At 40.5% G+C, this 19,173-nt stretch overlaps 4 protein-coding genes across 5 annotated transcripts; 3 read left to right on the top strand and 1 right to left on the bottom strand.

Moving 5' to 3' along the window:
• The first annotated feature begins 75 nt into the window (after positions 1 to 75).
• On the top strand, positions 76 to 10,381 carry LOC129194049 (serine/threonine-protein kinase ICK-like). 2 transcript variants are annotated; one of them, XM_054798943.1, is made up of 14 exons: positions 76 to 246; positions 834 to 1,098; positions 1,230 to 1,284; positions 3,024 to 3,145; positions 3,215 to 3,294; positions 3,372 to 3,504; positions 6,673 to 6,844; positions 6,931 to 7,098; positions 8,472 to 8,828; positions 8,893 to 9,098; positions 9,175 to 9,317; positions 9,395 to 9,511; positions 9,595 to 9,702; positions 9,778 to 10,381. In XM_054798943.1, the coding sequence occupies exons 2-14, from the start codon at positions 998 to 1,000 to the stop codon at positions 9,924 to 9,926; spliced, it is 1,911 nt and encodes a 636-aa protein (XP_054654918.1). In that variant the 5' UTR covers positions 76 to 246; positions 834 to 997; the 3' UTR covers positions 9,927 to 10,381. The 2 variants fall into 2 exon arrangements, with proteins under 2 accessions (XP_054654918.1, XP_054654919.1); XM_054798944.1 differs by lacking the exon at positions 76 to 246 and adding an exon at positions 2,684 to 2,737 and having other exon boundaries at positions 1,007 to 1,098.
• A 180-nt stretch (positions 10,382 to 10,561) lies between these two features.
• On the top strand, positions 10,562 to 14,509 carry LOC129194051 (glutathione S-transferase A2-like). Its single transcript, XM_054798946.1, has 8 exons — positions 10,562 to 10,580; positions 12,563 to 12,681; positions 12,757 to 12,878; positions 12,956 to 13,007; positions 13,241 to 13,373; positions 13,848 to 13,983; positions 14,052 to 14,177; positions 14,274 to 14,509. The coding sequence occupies exons 3-8, from the start codon at positions 12,795 to 12,797 to the stop codon at positions 14,409 to 14,411; spliced, it is 669 nt and encodes a 222-aa protein (XP_054654921.1). The 5' UTR covers positions 10,562 to 10,580; positions 12,563 to 12,681; positions 12,757 to 12,794; the 3' UTR covers positions 14,412 to 14,509.
• Positions 14,508 to 16,152, bottom strand: tmem14a (transmembrane protein 14A). Its single transcript, XM_054798948.1, has 5 exons — positions 15,920 to 16,152; positions 15,576 to 15,658; positions 15,394 to 15,495; positions 15,229 to 15,316; positions 14,508 to 14,889 (listed from the first exon to the last, which is right to left on the bottom strand). The coding sequence occupies exons 2-5, from the start codon at positions 15,649 to 15,651 to the stop codon at positions 14,847 to 14,849; spliced, it is 309 nt and encodes a 102-aa protein (XP_054654923.1). The 5' UTR covers positions 15,652 to 15,658; positions 15,920 to 16,152; the 3' UTR covers positions 14,508 to 14,846.
• Positions 16,153 to 16,618: 466 nt separating this feature from the next.
• gsta.1 (glutathione S-transferase, alpha tandem duplicate 1) lies at positions 16,619 to 18,598 on the top strand. The gene is made up of 7 exons (XM_054798945.1): positions 16,619 to 16,664; positions 16,728 to 16,849; positions 16,927 to 16,978; positions 17,198 to 17,330; positions 17,940 to 18,075; positions 18,144 to 18,269; positions 18,366 to 18,598. Exons 2-7 carry the CDS (start codon positions 16,766 to 16,768, stop codon positions 18,501 to 18,503), a joined length of 669 nt encoding a protein of 222 aa, XP_054654920.1. The 5' UTR covers positions 16,619 to 16,664; positions 16,728 to 16,765; the 3' UTR covers positions 18,504 to 18,598.
• The last annotated feature ends 575 nt before the right edge of the window (positions 18,599 to 19,173 follow it).

Raw genomic sequence — 19,173 nt, forward strand, 5'->3', positions numbered from 1 at the left:
TGAAGATTAGTGTTTAGTTATATTTTGTAATCTTTCGTGCTGTCATGAATTGTTTTTTTTAAGACATCGCGAGATTTACATGAACACTCTATCGCTCCCAGACGAGACTAGGCCTAATTCTGATTCCATTTATGCTATCTGGCGAACAAAACAGAAGATGTAGATGCAGTTATTTGTCTTGTAAATGTGTTATTTTGATCCAGCTAATGTTCGGCTATGTTTTCTTGTGGAACTGACACGAGGAGGGTGAGAATTGTTTCCTGTTTTTATTGTAGCATCTTATTCGGTTCTGTTGCATTCTGTAGCTATTTTGTTTTCTATCAGCTGGACCACTGCCACTTGCGTGTTACAATTTGCTAACCAAAAAGCAGATCGAATAAAGTAAAACACAAAAGCAAAGCTAAAATGTTTATTTCAAACAGCAGGATAAACGGCGAATGCAATCATGGGGCATTGTCGTGCTAATGTGTTTAGTTAGCTTCACATGTAGACTAAATTGTCATTAAATCGAGAGTGTGTACGCTTATGTGCACACGTAACGCCCCATATCTATATATTACATACGTCATGTGTTTTTCATGCGTTTAATAGCGCCACAATTCATCGCTCGTCCATTAACCAAAAACAGACTTTAGTCAAATATGGACACCGTAATCCTCTTGAAGGGATGATATAATGCTAGGTTGTTCTGATTTATTGCATTAGTTTTATGCACACTGATTTGGCAAGAGGGTGCAGTGCAGTGCAGTGATGTGATGTGTGTTTCCTTTGTAGCTTTTTGCCATTCATGTATACTTGTAGTAATATAACATGTTCCTATGCTTCTTTCCCAGCCAGGAGGAGGAAAACCCATGACACCATGAGTCCTCCAGCTCGGCCTGTGGACTTGTGGCGTTGGCACAGGACATTTGACTGCTTTCAGCAGCAGGCAAGCACATCTCAGCTCTCCAGCCAGTTGACAACTGCCGTCTGGTGATGGTATGGACGGAGTAGCACAATGAACAGATACAGCACTCTCAGACAGCTCGGGGATGGCACGTACGGATCGGTCATCCTCGGACGCAACCTGGAGTCAGGGGAGCTTGTGGCCATAAAGAAGTGAGTGTGTGTTTTTCTTTTATTTGAACTGTGGACTCTGCTACAATCTAAATGTAAGGTGTACTTGATCGATGCTTGGCAACATTGAGAGTATCCAAGTAACCTGAATTTTGTTTGTTTTTTAATTGTAGAATGAAAAGGAAGTTTTACTCCTGGGAAGAATGCATGAACCTCCGTGAAGTCAAGGTCTGTCGATGTTCTTCAAGTACACATCTTACATTGTTTGTAAATTCAAGCACTGAAGTAGGAGGAGAGGGAATTCACTGCGTGTATGACTTTCTTTCATGGACCTTTTTTTACACCAGAAAATGATACATGTCCTTACCGGGTTAACACCGTTCCGTGTTACAACATTTCATGATTACAAACACGCTCCCGTAAATTAATTAAAACCTTAATTTTGGTCGGTAAACACGAGACTCGCTCGAGAACTATTTGCAGTGTGTGGCGGTGGCGGAAGAATACACTATGTGCTCAATACTGGCTGCAATAGTCTCAATCACTCGACTGTTGCGACCATCATTAAGGCTAAAGATGTGGTATTGTAACGGCTACCCGGTTGTAAGGATGACGCGGAGGTGGTCGATCAACAACCTTTTTAGTGCAAAAATAAAACGGGCTACTGTCGACCGCAACCACGCCAAAACAACATCAGCAAACTCAGCCGTACTCTTTATACACACACACGCAGTCAGGACTCATGTCATGTTCGTGGCTACACAGAGTGTCGGCAATCACTTAAAGCTATAATACTGCCCATAATTGCCAGGTCGCTACAGTATTCTTGAGCATGTTAAAGGATCTACTCCTATGAAAGCAAAAGGAATAACTAAGCATCAGTTTTTTGTTGTCTCTTTTTCAATTAGTTTCATTTACTGTATGTAGTGTTATTTTTACTGTATTTTATATCCTTCATGTGTTCTGTGTACAATGTAAGTGACATAATTGTTAATTTAGGTATGACTTCCGAATTAAGCGAAACTTCGACTCCCAATGCGTCATAGCAACAGAATTTGTGACCAGAGGACCACCTGTACAATGTAAATAGGCGCATCAAATGGGCAAAACCAGTGCCCAGGTCAAGAGTGTGTTTGTTTATTCAACTCCAAATAGTATAAAGCATCTTTAATTGGTTATTAGGGGAGAGGCATTTTTTTCGTACAAATGCAGTTAAAAAAAATTTTTCCACAAATTACCAATGATACTTACTTAAAATAATATACTGTATTACCTATAAACTGTATTATAATAGATAGTCGCGTTTATTCATGTATTGCTTAAAATGAATTTTTACAATGCGACTCAAATAAAACATATATTACATATGTATTATAATACATTTCATTTTGCTTTAAATTTAATCAGCTATACCGATGCCGTATGAGAATTATACGTGTAGCTACTCTTGACTATACTGCTATTAAGTTGTTTGTTTGCAGCTTGACTTTCCACTTGTTCCCCCCATAATTTAGAATTTAAACAATGTAAATAAAGGCTGGTGACATTTTTGCTGGACAGTATAGATCCTGTGAGTTCAGCTGAGAAACTCAAAGGTTTTGTTGTCCTTTCTTTTCACACGACTCAGACCGAATGTTACACTCTAAAGCACAAAGCCCCACAGCAACCCTGAGAGCGGAAGGTGATTCTTGTGTGCTGTTGTGTACTTTTCAGCTCTTTTCTCCCACCTTAAGTTTACTTACGTAAGCTTGACCTTCATACAGATTGACCTTTGTAAGGGATTGTAGAACCCAAGTACTATAGCTTGAACATGCAGCATGTTAAGCCGTAGAACCTGTCCCTCCTGACTTACAAATGAAGCATGGTTACACCTGAATCCTCCCTGTGCATCCTGCTGTGTGTTGTGCAGATTTATTTTTGCAGCACTTACGTAATTGTATACTAAAAAGCTTGTGTTTTCATTTCAGTCCTTAAAGAAGCTCAACCACGCTAATGTCATCAAGCTGAAGGAGGTCATCAGAGAAAATGACCACTTATATTTTATCTTTGAGTACATGAAAGAAAATCTGTATCAGCTCATGAAAGACAGGTATGTCTACCACTAATATGTTGTGCTCTACACTTACATTGGTTGAGTTTTTCTTTGTTCTTGGTGCAGGGCTCGGTTGTTCCCAGAATCGGCTGTGAGAAACATCATGTTCCAAATCCTCCAGGGGCTTGCATTCATTCATAAACATGGTATCTCTTATTGCAACTCCAGTGACCTCAATCAGCCTCCCATGCAGCTGTGTAACTACAGTATCGTTCTTTCTTAGGGTTCTTTCACAGAGACATGAAGCCGGAGAATCTTCTGTGCATGGGCCCAGAGTTGGTGAAAATAGCTGATTTTGGCCTAGCACGAGAGATTAGATCTCGACCACCGTACACCGACTATGTGTCCACCAGATGGTGAGGGAGCTCAACAATCCTGTTTTGGATCACACCCAAACTGTGCACCTTAATTGGATAAGCATTTTTTATGTAATCCAACTCATTGATTAATAAAGGTCTATGGGGGAATAATCTGTCATTTAACATACAGTGGTGTGAAAAAGTGTTTGCCCCTTTTTTGATTTCTTATTTTTTTGCATGTTTGTCACACTTAAATGTTTCAGATCATCAAACTAATTAAAATAATACCGTAGTCAATGACAACACAACTGAACACAAAATGCAGTGTTTAAATAAAACTTTTTAAGGGAGAAAAAAAGAATCCAAACCTCCATGGCCCTGTGTGAATAACTGATTTCCCCCCCTGTTAAAACATAACATAACTAAGATTAATTTAGATCTATCAGTCTGGAAAAGGTTATAAAGCCATTTTTAAAGCTTTAGGACTCCAGCGAACAACAGTGAGAGCCGTTATCCACAAGTGGCGAAAACATGGAACAGTGGTGAACCTTACCAGCAGTGACAGGCCAACCAAAATTACCCTGCGCAGCGACGACTCATCCAAGAGGTCACAAAAGACCCTACAACAAACAAAGAACTGCAGGCCTCACTTGCCTCAGTTAAGGTCAGTGATCATGATTCCACCATATGAAAGACACTGGGCAAAAACAGCCTGCATGGCAGAGTTCCGAGACGAAAAACACTGCTGAACAAAAAGAACATTAAGGCTCATCTCAATTATGCCAGAAAACATCTTGATCTCCAATACCTTTGGGAAAATACTCTGTGGTCTGACAAGATAAAGGTTTTACTTTTTGGAAGGTGTGTGTCCCATTACATCTCGTGTAAAAACAATACTGCATTTCAGAAAAAAAACATCATACCATAGTGTGGTGGTAGTGTGATGGTCTGGGGATGTTTTGCTGCTTCAGGACATGGAAGACTGAAAAATCCTGAAGGAGAATGTCCGGCCTTCTGTTTGTGACCTCAAGCTGAAACCAACTTGGGTTCTGCAGCAGGACAATGATCCAAAACACACCAGCAAGTCCACCTCTGAATGGCTGAAGAAAAACAAAATGAAGACTTTGGAGTGGCCTAGTCAAAGTCCTGACCTGAATCCTACTGAAATGCTGTGGCATGACCTTAAAAAGGTTGGTCATGCTGGAAAACCCTCTGATGTTGCTGAATTACAACAAATCTGCAAAGATGAGTGGGCCAAAATCCCTCCACAGTGCTGTAAGAGACTCATTACAGGTTATCACAAACGCTTTATTGTAATTGTTGCTGCTCAGGGTCCAGCCATTTGTTAGGATTTTTTCTACCTTAATAAGAAGTTCCATTTAAAAACTGCATTTTGTGCAAAAAATTAAGAAATCAGGAAGGGGTCAACTTTAGCTACTACCATTTTTGTGTTCTCCCATTCTTAATATGCTCCAATTGGCGCGTGCCTTAATCAGTCATTAGGCGTCCACTTGCGTACTATATAAATACCAAACCTCAAATAGACAATTACTTTTAACCTCTTCAAGTAAAACAATTTTAGCTGTACGGCGAGGTGGCAGAAATGACATTTACTATGGCATCTTGATACAACCATGTGTTGCGGTACAAGTTTTTCCTACAGTGCCTGCAGAGCAGACATGGCGTCTGTAAAGCAAGATCAGCAAAAAGAAAGTGCTGCTGTATGCAGCTGGACATTTCTGGTGGAAGATCTAATTAAAAAATTTGAGCATTGACCATAAAGCAACAACAACTAATCGATCAATCAAGTTATTCAATTAATCAACAAATAGTTTGGCATTCGATGAATCATTTGTTTTAAAAATGTAAATATCCACTAATTTCAGTTTCTCAAAATGTGAAGTTTTTTAATTTCCTTAGTCATCCATGAAAGCAGACTTATTATCTTTGTGTTTTAGGCAAAACAAGATATTTACACACATCAGCATTGACTTTGGGAAAACAGTGATCAACATTTTCGCCTTTTTCTGATATGTTGTGGCCCAAACCAAAAACTGTTTGTGTTTGGTTCATATTGATTTGGTCCGTCTAGTGCCTAACCGATTACTCGATTAATCAAAACAAGTTTCAGATTAATCCACTAAGAAAATAATGGTTAGTTACAGCCCTAATTCACCCAAATTATTATTATTAATTTGTGAAGACAAACCCGTCCACCGTGTTCTCACTTGTGAAAGACACTTTTCTGTGTATTATTGTATTTTGTGTTATCAGAGGTCTGGTATGCTCTACAGTTGAATAAATGTATGCCTCTCAGGGGCTCCGCCAGGAATTCTGGGTGCCATGAAAAGAAATCACATTGGGCCCCCTGGGCAGCTGTGGTCACTACATCTCTTGGACTTAACTGACCTTGAAGCTATTTTTATGTGACTTGAAACTGAATTTAGTTAGATGCATGTTTTGGAATCATACGAATACATTTGAAACTAATAATTCAATAATTTATTTTTAGAACAAAGTAACAGACAAAAAAAAATAACTCTTCCAAACTCTGGGAACAAATTCGGGTACCGTACTTTGTTTTCTCATGCAGACGCACATGCTATTTCACCACCGTGGCTTTGCGGCATAGTCAGTGATATATTTTAGTATATTTCGTTATTGGTGACAGCGCAGAAAAGACGTCAAATTTCATGAAAAGCACCCAGTCATTCATAAATGCCATTGATGTTTTACAGACTATTTTGTTTCTCACGGGAATAAGGGACAAATTGCTTTCCTTTTGGAACTCAAAACGGGACATGTGCTCTTGTTTGTAAATACTGGATGATTCGGTTTTTCATTGCAGCCGTAGTACTGCTATCCAATCTCCTTTCTCGCTTTATGAAAACAAGATTTATTTTAGTACTAGGCAAGATTGTAGTGCACTGGTTGCTATGAAGCATCGTCACAGGTCTGCGCGCTAAAGCAGGACCAAACCATTTCATGCAGATATAGGGGGGGTTTGGTCAATATGGGTGTTTACTTTTTGGTTAATGTGGATTTAACTTTTAGTGCCAAAAACAAAAGTAAAAACAAAGAGGTCGTTTTATGACTATATTTGGAAAAAAAATCAGATGGCAAAATCATTTTTTTTGTTGTCCTAACATTTCCCCCCTTTACGGTGCGCCTGATGCCTCTGCCCACCATATGAGAATTTACGGTATTTATGTATTGATTGGACAGGTACCGAGCACCAGAGGTCCTCCTCAGATCCACATCCTACAGTTCCCCCATAGACCAGTGGGCGGTGGGCTGCATCATGGCAGAGCTGTACACCCTCAGACCTTTATTCCCCGGGTCCAGTGAAGTGGACACAATATTCAAGATTTGCCAAGTTTTGGGTACACCAAGGAAGGTAACGTTTTCACCGTCGGAGCAAGATCCAAATGCGGTGGGTGGATTTATGGTTTTAGTTTGAACACAAGTGTCTCTTTCTCCTAGAATGATTGGCCAGAGGGATTCCAGCTGGCCAGTGCCATGTATTTTCGTTGGCCTCAGTGTGTTCCAAGCAATCTGAAGACACTGATTCCTAACGCCAGCCCTGAGGCCATTCATCTGATGACTGACATGCTCCAATGGGACCCCAAGAAGAGACCAACATCTGCACAGGTATTTACTGATGGAAGGACATTGAAATGCCATTTTTGCCTCAGTCTGCATGAGAAGTGTTTAGAAGGTTATGAAAAGGGTGCGTTGCAAGGCAATTGCTGCAAAGTACAGGGTCAGGCAAAATGATCTGACACATTTGTAGGTTAAATAAAAGGCAAATAAAGTAAAGAAACAAGAAAGTGTTTTTATTTTCGAAAAGTACATATAATGCCATTTTTTTTCATATGATGCCATTCTGTTTCATTATGTTTTAAAAATTAAATCAGTCAAATGGGATCCATTATTGTCCACACACTCAATGCAGATCCAGTATCTCTGAAGTTGGTAACCCATAACAAGATCGTGTTTCGAGCTGGTACGGGATCATGTCTACCAAGATTGAAGTGCAAACGGAACGCTCGTTGTGTTGCAGTTACAGATTCGTTTGTTTTGATAAACGTTTCCACAATGAAAGCGCAATGCTCACCAGTCCAATTCATGGCAGCAACTGAAAAAGAAACGAAAAACAATGGCATTATAAAGAAACAAAGCAAAATGGCATTATATGAAAAAAATGGCATTATATGTACTTTTTGAAAATAAAAACACTTTTTTGTTTCTTCACTTTATTTGCCTTTTATTTAACCTACAAATGTGTCAGATCATTTTGCCTGACCCTGTACTAAACCGATTTCCTTCAGTTTGTAGAGGGGTTGCTTATGAGCCAAGATATAGTCCCCTTTCATTGGGGGCCCACATGAGAGCGCAGACTTCTGTCTGCCAAGGTGGAAAAATTGTGGCCTACATATTGACACAAAGGTTACCCAACAGTTTGAAATCATTTTATTCTGATGGCGCTCTGCCAAGACTCAGGAGGGGTTGTGAAATACATAGTCACTACTCCTGCCAAAAGACAAAGCTCCAAAAAAGAATGTACTGTCAAAATGGAATAACTAATTCTTTGTTCTTCACAAAGTTACATTAAGTCACTGTTGATGTTGTGATAGGGTGGGACTGAGGGCACACCATTGGCATTATTACACAAGAGAAAATAAATTCCTCTATCTACATTTTTATTCCAATGTGCACCAAGATTGTAATGCGTCCTTGTTATGCAAAAATGCTCCCGAGCTACAAAGTTTCATGGAAATTAGTGTTAGTGGAGTAGTTTTTCCTTAATCCTGCTAATTAACACACCCACCAACTAACAGTGGTCAAACTGCACATTACTATCTTGTAAAGGACTGGAACAATATCTCCTCATACTTTAATACACTGTACATACAGGTACATGGGTTTTCAGTCAAACAAGTCGGAGATCTGCCATTCTCCTAGTATTTACACTCTACAGCCTTTGAAACTACTCTCATGTTACTGTTTACTGTCATGTCCAGTCTCTCAGGTACTCCTACTTCCATGTAGGCCAGGCTTTGGGTACACCTCAGCAGATCCTGGAGCAGGGCAGACCACAGCCACATCCGTTACCCTTACAGACACCACAGCAGCAGCCCTTACATCTAAGGCCTGTGCCCCCCGCCCATGCCCATCCCCACAACCAGCACTGTACCCCCCCCAGACCTTTGCAGCAGATCCAGCAGCCCTCTCCTGTCCCGGCCCCACCGCCACCTGCGGCTGCGTACCAACGTCATGTAGAGCTGGTGCGAGAACACCAACCGAAACACGTTCTCAAGCAGGAGCCCGGCGAAGGAATGCCACAGTCTCATCTTCCCTACATTGTTGACAACAGCAAGGTCAGCTGAAAATTCCACACTTTTGCCCATTTTTTCATTCAATAATTGCAATTAATTTTTCAAGACAAGACAGGAAAGTGAGAACACAAACCTCCTGGGCTATCAAATGAAAGCGAAGGGAGGGCGTCGCCGTTGGGGTCACGGCACAGGACACCTTAAAGAGGACGAGTGGGACGACTACGAAGACACCGAACTGACGCCTTTGAGTGCTCTGGGAAAAAACAAAATCTCCAGAGAGAAGTCAAGGCAGGGAGAGGAGCCGCTCAGAAGGTGATAGAAATTATTCACTTAGTGACGGAAGTACTTTGAATGGAACTTCAAGAGCTGTGTTAACGAAATGTTTCAGACATAGCGACATTCTGGACTTTAGTCGACCTAATGGAAAAGAAGAAGCACCTTTAAACCTCAACAAGACGTCAGGCTTCCAGGAAGCATCCAGGACGGCGTCCGCCAAACAGCACTACCTGAGGCAGTCACGTTATTTACCAGGTAAGCGTCTAGGGAGGCTAAAATCCATGCCTTTAAGTTTGTAATCATTTTTATTCATCTTTCCGCTTCTCTGTAAGGCATCAGCATGAAGAAAAATGTGGCCGTAAATGCTAGTAAAGACTTGAGCGGGAGCCATCTGTGGGGCAACAGCAGTATTCCTTTTGGTGGGACTTTGCCAAGCAGAGGTCTTCACGGTAATCTTACTTTACTTTGCATTTCCTGCATCTATTTGTGTAACTTTATAATTAATTTGGGTGGGTTTTTTTCCCCAAAAAAGGTACAAATACAATCCCAGGAGGATGTATGCCAACATTTTATAAAAAAGATGCCAGCTCTGTTAATCACAAAGGTCATCAGGGTCCCTCTTTGGAATCCACAGCGTCAAGTGAGAGTGAACTTTATTTCAACTAACAGATTTTCCAGTTGCACTAAGTGTCTAACTGATTCCCTTTCTTTTAAGATTATGCAACATGGCGATCGGGTAAGAGTCAGAGGAACACCTCCATCAACACAGCCAACAAAAGCCCCCCTTGTCTGTTACCACGTGCACCAGTACAGACCATCCACGGGCGAATAGACTGGTCTGCCAAATATGGACAACACCGCTAGTGGCCTCCCGCTCTTTACATTACCTTCCAAAGAGAAGGCTTCGTTGTTTTGTACATACATCTTAACGCAGCAATAATGTTTGTTCAACTATACAATGTACCATGGATGTTGTGTGTGTGTGTGTGTATGAGAGAGGTTAAATGCAACCAGCCAAAAATATTTGCACCTATGTGATATGAATTTTTCTGTATCATAACTCTAACTGTCCTGCTGTGGTTATACCTTTAAGTTTTGTATGGTTTGCTATTGAACGTGTTTACCAACCTGTCTACATGAGATGCATATTATTAAGTCACACCGTGACTTGTTTATAGCCAAGTAATTACTTTGCCACGCTATAATACTTTGTATATACTGCTGGGGTTTTTGCTTTTTTATTTTTTTTTTACTTTGTGATGCTAATGACTTAACTATTATTTTTGTGTATTGTTTTTCAATTAAAGTCAAGGCAGTGATTGAAATGTCACAAACACTCCACATTACAGTGTAACGTTGTTGAACCATCAATAACTTTTATTACAGTAGACTATTTGAATGGAAACAGGCGCCTACTTTACCCACAATGCATCTCGGCTCAATGATTTGCTGAGATAGATTGTCGTTTTTGGCACTTGTGTGGCATTAACTTGGAAAACGTTTGCCCTCCATCCTAATGTAAGTATTTTGCCACATAAATGTAAAAATGTCACTTTCAGACGACAATCTTTTTAAAAAATGCAAATGCAGCAACATTACCCTTGCTATTGGCTGCTATTAGCTCAGTTCCAGGCGAGCTAGTTTACAGATGTTAGCTACAAGTGAACGTGAAGGTTGAAGTTCAGAGTTTTCCAACTTAGGTTTGGGCATTTTCCTGTATTATATCGTACCTCAAATATGTTTCTGTTACTTTGAGTTTAATTATTCTCGCAATAAAAACAGGGCAACAGCGTGTTGCTACCATAATAATTAAATGCTTACTCCCTCACAGATAATGAGTAAATTATAAAATGGCCACCAAACTCAAATTAGTCAAGGCTGAACTTAATTGTAGTGTTTTTAAAGAGTAATGATAAATAGAAAGACTCAAGATGTTTACATGTGTACATCCACCGAGAGGAAGATGCAATTTTTTATATAAAAAAAGAAAAGTATTTCCTTCCTGCAAGTTAAATGCATTTTTGCTATTCCCCACTCCAATGGAAATAATGAATGGCTGTAGTATATTTGACTTTTACATGAAAAGATACTGAATTAACTTAAATTAGTACACATCAGCCATAAATTGCCATAACTTGCCTTATCAGTTTAAATCTAGATGTTCATTGTTTCAGTTGTACTGTTGGTTTAATTATTATTAATATTATATATTTAGTATCAATTATATTTGTTTTAAATTGTCATATGTTTTTATATTTTATATATTTATATTTTTTAATCTTTGTAAATTTTAAATTTTTATTTTTTTAAATAATTGCTATTCATTACATGAGTTATATTTGATATTTTATCAATTATTTGTTTTAAAAGGAAGGCAGACTGCCACATGCAGCGCCGCAATTGGATGTGTCTGAAGCTTGGAGCTTGACTTCCCTACGTTTCTCCTACAAATGGGCCTTGAGCTTGTTTGGAGGTTCTAGCAGGGGAGCGCAGCTACTGGTATACCGATGAATGGTCGTCCGTCGGGGGGACGTCGTCCGCTGCCACCGAGCGCTGAGCTTCGGGAGGGACACACATGGAGCGGTGAGGGAGGAAGGGGACACCCGCCTAGCCAGCCAGATCAGCCGAATCAACCCTAGCGATCAATGGGGTGACAGATGTCGCAGCCAGATCGCCCTCACATCCAACTGTATTGGGTGGGGCTGTGAAGTATAAATACCATTGAAACATTGAACCGTTTACGGCCACGGTGGTATTTAACTGCGTGACACGTCATTGCATTGATTTAACGTAAAAACCACACAATGTACGCATTGTGTCAAATATGTAAAACTACACTATGATCGTTTGAGATGTAGCCCATAGCGAGCCACGGATCATCTTTTTCCCATCATGCTTAGCGAAGCAAATGCAAATTTAAAGCCTCGCTATTGGCCAGAGTAGGCCTAACGGAGTTAGGCGATACTACAAATTTTGGTGTCGCTTTGATACCAAGTACCTATCGCAGATACTGAGACTTTTTGCTTGGACATGTTTTCAATATCATTGAATAATTTTGATTTCGATCACGATTACAATGAGAATAAAACATAGGGCAAAGAGTTTAGTAAAACAAAATAATATTTGTATCAGCACACTGATCTGTGATCAATTAAAGAAGTTTTATGCATCAAGTAACAATAGCTACAAAATAATACAAGTTTTACTTTTATTACCAACTATTGTTAGAGCAAAATTACATCAGTAGCAGCAAATAAGGACATAAGAGGAAAAACTACACTTGAGTCTCATTCAAATTTTTTGTTTTATTGCCTCCTGTGTCCAAGGACTTACTTCCAGAGTTTGTAATCGTTGTATAAATATATACAATATATTTGAGCTAAAAACACTCACATTTGTGAAGGTAAACAGAAAACAACTGAACATATCAATCTCATCGCCCGAATTAGTCCGATACAGATAAGGGTGTTGTGTTGATATTTGGATCGTTTTTCCCACAGGCAGTCGGCCAATCGCATTCATTGTGTGCTCTCTGTTTCCTTGTTGTTGAGAGGATTTATCTCAAAGTTGCATGATTTGGCCACACTTCTTCGTTGTCAGCATTGAGGAGGCGACACAGGTAAGTGCAGACATACATGTGTGGATTACAAATACTTTGTTCATTCGTCAAATTGATTGATTTGTAACTTTCCAGACCAAACGACTTTGCAGAATTGCACATAGAGTATCGCGATGGCTGAAGTGAAGCTGCACTATATCAATGTCAGAGGCAAGATGGAATCAATCCGCTGGCTTCTGACCGTGGCGCAGGTTGAGGTAAGAATCGCAAGGCTGAAGACAAAGCCGCTCCACCATGCAAGATGATTCACTGCTGTTCATTTTCTTGTCTACAGTTTGATGAGTTTTTTCTAACAACCCGGGAGGAGTACCTCAAGCTGCTTAATGGTGAGTTTCATTTCCCCTAAAATACAAATACCATGTGAGTGTGTACTTTTGTCTCTGCACTGCCCAGAAGTCATAGTGCTTTTTAAAAAAAGACACTTTGTGAGCCCCCACCACCCGCAGTTGACTCCACCTGAAATGTGAACTTGTGGAATATCACTTGACCTCTGTACAGGTTTGCCTTATCATGTTGACTCGCGGTTGACTGGGTGTGTACGTGAATGCCCTCTTTGCAGACGGAGACCTCATGTTCCAGCAGGTCCCCATGGTGGAAATAGACGGCATGAAGCTCATTCAGACCAAAGCCATCTTGAATTACATTGCGGAGAAGTACAGTCTTCACGGCAAAGACATCAAAGACCGTGTCATGTACGTTCCATACAGCAAATATGTCTTATAATTACCTACAGTGGCAGAACACAATACATTCCATGTTGGTCGACCTGCAAAATGGTCTGTTCTGGAAATGTAAAAAGAAGTTAACTGCTTTAAGCAAAGCCACTTTTTAACATTTGTAACTAAAGTGTAAAAAGTATTTGAGCATCACTTAGTAAATGCATAAAATAAGCATAACTTTAATGATGCAATCTGTGCCATCATTCGTCGCTGTTTTAACATTCTTAATTGTGATTGAAGTGTAAAAAGATGTTAACCACTGCACACTAATAAACAAACACCAGTTATTGAGGTTGAACCTTCTTTGCCTAAACAGCAAAATAAAAAGCACAGTAAAGAGTTCATGCTGTGATTCTGTGTGTACTAGAGTGGGCAGTGGAGATACTGTTTCAAAAAAAAAAAAAAAAAAAAGCGTGACATCTATTTAACATTGCCACTTGTCCACAGGATCAACATGTACTCAGAGGGACTGATGGATCTGAATGAGATGATCATTACGCTGCCTTTCAGTACTGATGAGAAGAGCAAACTGGACATTATTGAGACCAAAGCCAAAGAGCGCTACCTGCCTGTCTTTGAAAAGGTATCATTCAAGTAGTTGTCTTGGTCAAGGATGTGTTACAAATGTGATGTATCTAACCCACAATGCAGCAACTGTGTGATCACATTTACCTGGTGGGAGGTAAAGTCAGCCTTGCGGATGTGCTGCTGCTCGAGTGCACCCTCATGTTGGAGGAGAAATTTCCTGGAATCCTCGGTGACTTCCGCAACATCAAGGTAGACGTTCAAATGCAATTAGAAAAAGTCAAGCAAAAAGAAATACAAGTGAAGGTGTTGCTAGAAGATGACGTTGCTTGTCGCATCTTCTCACAGTCCTTCCAGGGTCGCATGACACAAATTCCTGCCATCAGCAGATTCCTGCAGCCGGGAAGCAAGAGAAAGCCCCAGCAAGACAAAACGCTCACAAAAACTGTCAATGAAGTCTTCAACTACAACATAAAAATCCCATGAAATTCCTCTGCCACTCAATGAACAATGAGTCAACATATTGCACATTTAAAGTCCATGTGTGTATTAGGAATAAAACACTGCACTTCATCAAAGGTCTGTTCTGCATCACTTGTACACTTTATCATTTATTTAGTTTGGTGGGTACAACAAAAAAATAGTTGACAATAATGTAGTACAGGGGTGTCTAAACTTTTTCCACCGAGACCCGCATACTGAAAAATCGAAGCAGCAAGAGGACCACTCTGATATATTTATGTTTTTAATGTAGTAAAAAGGCAGAAAAAAATTGTAAATATATCCATCCATCTTCTTCCTGTAGCATGTCAATCAAAATATTCAACTGTATGAACAAAGTTGTTAGTGGTCAGGAGGTAAAATGTTTGGTCTCTGCTCTCGAAAATTGGTAGGAATCATGTATGAAGACTCGTCAGTCAGTCACGCCACCATCAGGAACAACAGTCGGAACACCATCAACAAACTGCAGACAAACATTAACAAGATCACCATCAGGAAAACTGAAATTTGAGCAACATCTTCAGTACTGTTTCCTGCCACAGTAACAAGAAATGCATAATAGTTGACTCCCACAATGTAGAAACAAAGGGAATGTCATTCCAGTGAGATACAATAATAAATACAATCCATAAAGATACTACAGTATCAGAACCAAAGTAATTAGTCTTTTATAAGCAGCTGACTGACCCACTCCTGGTTAAAGAAGACTTGTCACCTTCGCGTAGACGTTGGAACCAGTCAGAGCAGTTGGGCAGGGTGTTTATTGGACCATTATGCACTATAACAAGACTCTGATACTAACCTGAGAACTGTCATAATTCCAGCTGGCATCAGTTTGCCTGATTTCTTGTACCTCGTCCCCATGACGACAGAAAGTACCCCGGAAGCACCTGAAGACAACAAGCAAAAGACATGAGTGTGGGATTGTACAGATGAGAGGATGATTGATGCACTCTTGCACACTTACAAAGCGACACCTTGATGTCAGCAGGGTTGTTGGAGATGTTGTAGGCGCCGTAAGCAGACAGTCCACCAAAGAGTATGCCAGCCATCAGAGACATGACACTGCCTTAAATGATGGGGACACATGATTAGGATGTTGTGTTTAGTTCACCTGTCAGCAGAGGTAACCCTCACAGCTCGTTCAACCTTTTCTCCTGTATCCCATGTATCCGCCCAGAAAGATGGCTGCAGCATAGCCTAACCCAATCCAGTCAAACGCCATTGATGAGCTGGAAACAGACACAGGTAAGTTTTAATACTTTCTGTAAGCTTTGGTATGAAACCATTTAGTTTTACATTACGCTTGCAGTTCCTCAAATTTGCCCACTAGGTGTCGCTGTGAATTTAGCATTGACATGCAACCCACAATAGCTACTGGCTGACTGTACGGCAACTGGCTTCAGAAACCATACACCAAATATGAACTATATTAATGTTATGTGTGTCCAAATACAATTATTTGAGCTTGTTCGGCTACTACAACAACATACCTGTGTTTACAAAAGAAGTCCTGCCAAAAGCTCCTGTTCGAGTACGCTTCCTTGTTCAGGCAAACACACCACGATACGCATGCGTAGTAAATTTGTGTTGCCTTCACAGACGCTTAATAAAGTAGGAGAGTATAACAGTTCAAGTAGTACCCATTTTAGCTTCTTGTATCATTCCCGAGCTCTCTTTTAACGAAGACCTGTAAGGTTTCTTCCCTGTCATGTGACACGGCATGTCCAATACTGAGTTTGAACAGCAGAGGGCATTAACAAACACAGCGCGCATAAACATCTCAAACAAACATGTCTATGTGACAGCTACCCTCCCGCTCTTGTTGTTAACTTACACATGCAGTATACTGGTTGCTGACTGCCTTAACAGACTGCCTGGCTGCTGTGACAACTTTCTATTCGTACAGGGTGCTAACAGACAAAATATGGCTTTAGAAACTAACAATGGCCTGATATGGACATAACAACTAATGTCGGTCCGATACACTGTTGAAGAACAAACAGACACACTATTGGTGAAACTAAACATCGAAGAGAACTGAAAATTATGGCTCTCATCACGCTAATATCAGTCCAATACCAATAATGCTTTGGTATCGATATTTGGAACGCTCCGCCCACCTCTCGTCAGCCTATCACATTCATTGTGTCTAAGCCCTCCTTTTTTTATTATTTATAGCTAAGTTTTACAATTCGCCAACTCTTCTTCGTTGTCAGCATTGAGGAGGTGACACAGGTAAGTTCAGACACTACAAATACTTTGTTTATTTGTCAAATTGATTGTTTTGTAACTTTCCAGTCCAAAAAAGTGAACAGAATTGCACATAGAGTATCGCAATGGCTGAAGTGAAGCTGCACTACTTCAATGGCAGAGGCAAGATGGAATCAATCCGCTGGCTTCTGACTGTGGCGCAGGTTGAGGTAGGAATCGCAAGGCTGAAGACAAAGAAGCTCCACCGTGCAAGATGATTCACTGCTGTTCATTTTCATGTCTTCAGTTTGATGAGTTCTTCCTGACAACCCGAGAGCAGTACCTCAAGCTGCTGAATGGTGAGTTTTATTTCCCCAAAAACCTAAATATGTGTGTATTTTTTTTCCTGCGGTGTCTGGAAGTCATTGTGCTTATTTTAAAAATAACACTTTGTATGCCTCCACCCACAAATGACTCCACCTGGAATATGAACTTGTGGAAGATCACCTGACCTCTGTACAGGTATGCTATGACTCACCTTCTTTGACTGGGTGTGTATGTGAATGCCCTCTTTGCAGACGGAGACCTCATGTTCCAGCAGGTCCCCTTGGTGGAAATAGACGGCATGAAGCTCGTTCAGACCAAAGCCATCTTGAATTACATTGCGGAGAAGTACAGTCTTCACGGCAAAGACATCAAAGACCGTGTCATGTACGTTCCATACATCAAATATGTCTTATAATTACCTACAGTGGCAGAACACAATACATCCCATGTTGGTCGACCTGCAAAATGATCTGTTCCGGGGTCAAACTGTTGCCACTATAACACCTTTATTAACTATACAGGCAATGTTTTACACAACATGAATTCATGCAAGTGTAAAAAGAAGGCAACTGCTTTATGTAAAAGCCACTTTTTAACATTTGTAATTGTGATTACATTGTAAAAATAAGCTAACCACTGGGGTATTGAGGTTGCGGCATGTTTTGGAATAAGTGTGAAAACAGCCAAAGAAAAAGCAAAGTGAAGACTTAATGCTGTGATGATGTGTGTACTAAAGCGGGCAGTGGAGATACTGATTAAAAAAATATGTTGGCATCAACTTTGTAATGCAAAAGACTGCCATCTGCAGGCCTGGAGTGGAACAGTATCATATTTGAAGGTCGGGTGAGGTACACTGATGTCTCACGTGGAAACTGTCCATCTCTTGAAATGTTTGTTGCTAAAAAGCCAAAGAAAAAGCACAACGCACCGTTTTAGAGATTCCACTGTATTTGCGCATGATGACGCCCATTTATTGTTGCCACTTGTCCACAGGATCAACATGTACTCAGAGGGACTGATGGATCTGATGGAGATGATCATGATGCTGCCTTTCAGTACTGACGTGAAAGGCAAGCTGCACAACATCGAGACCAAAGCCAAAGAGCGCTACCTGCCTGTCTTTGAAAAGGTATCATTCAAGTAGTTGTCTTGGTCAAGGACGTGTTACAAATGTGATGTATCTAACCCACAATGCAGCAAATGTGTGATCACATTTACCTGGTGGGAGGTAAACTCAGCCTTGCGGATGTGCTGCTGCTCGAGTGCACCCTCATGTTGGAGGAGAAATTTCCTGGAATCCTCGGTGACTTCCGCAACATCAAGGTAGACGTTCAAATGCAATTAGAAAAAGTCAAGCAAAAAGAAATACAAGTGAAGGTGCTGCTAGAAGATGACGCTGCTTGTCGCATCTCCTCACAGTCCTTCCAGGGTCGCATGACACAAATTCCTGCCATCAGCAGATTCCTGCAGCCCGGAAGCAAAAGGAAGCCTCAGCCAGACGAAACATACACAAAAACTGTCATGGAAGTCTTCAAAGTCGATGTGAAATTCCCATGATATTCCTCTTCCACTCAATGAACAATGAATGTACAATGAATCAACATAGGAATAGAACAATGCACTTCATTAAAACGTCTATTCTGCAAGGCTTGTACACTTGATATCATTTATTTACTTTTACCACCCACCCACACTACATTCACTATGATGGAGTGAATGTGTGTGTGTGGTTGGGGGACTGATATTTATTAATTATATAGGCCTTTGCAGAATACATATGCACAGTATATACTGTATACACACACACATTTAAGATCTAAATTATTCATATCCCTGGCAAATTTGGACTTAATGTTACTTTTTCAAAAGTGACACCTGTGCTGGCCAGGAGGATAGTGAGAGCGGTGAAAAAGAATAAAAGGATCTCCACCAAGGCCATCCTGGTGTCCACGTCTCAAGGCAGACAGTCCACACTGCTGGCTTACAAGAACGCACACCAAGAAGGATGCCACTTCTCCAGAAAAGACACACAAAAACCCGCTCAGCCTTTGCAAATGCTCATCTGGACAAAGAAGAAGAGTTTTTGTCTTCAGTTTTAGGGTCAGATGAAACAAAAATTTAATTGTTTCGCCACAATGATGTATCGTTCGTTCATTTGACGTAAAAAAGGAAAAACCTTCAACCCTAAGAACACCATCCCTACTGTCAAACGTGGTGGAACCTGCTG

This window comes from Dunckerocampus dactyliophorus, chromosome 14, assembly GCF_027744805.1.
Source record: "Dunckerocampus dactyliophorus isolate RoL2022-P2 chromosome 14, RoL_Ddac_1.1, whole genome shotgun sequence".
In the NCBI taxonomy this organism is placed as follows: domain Eukaryota; kingdom Metazoa; phylum Chordata; class Actinopteri; order Syngnathiformes; family Syngnathidae; genus Dunckerocampus; species Dunckerocampus dactyliophorus.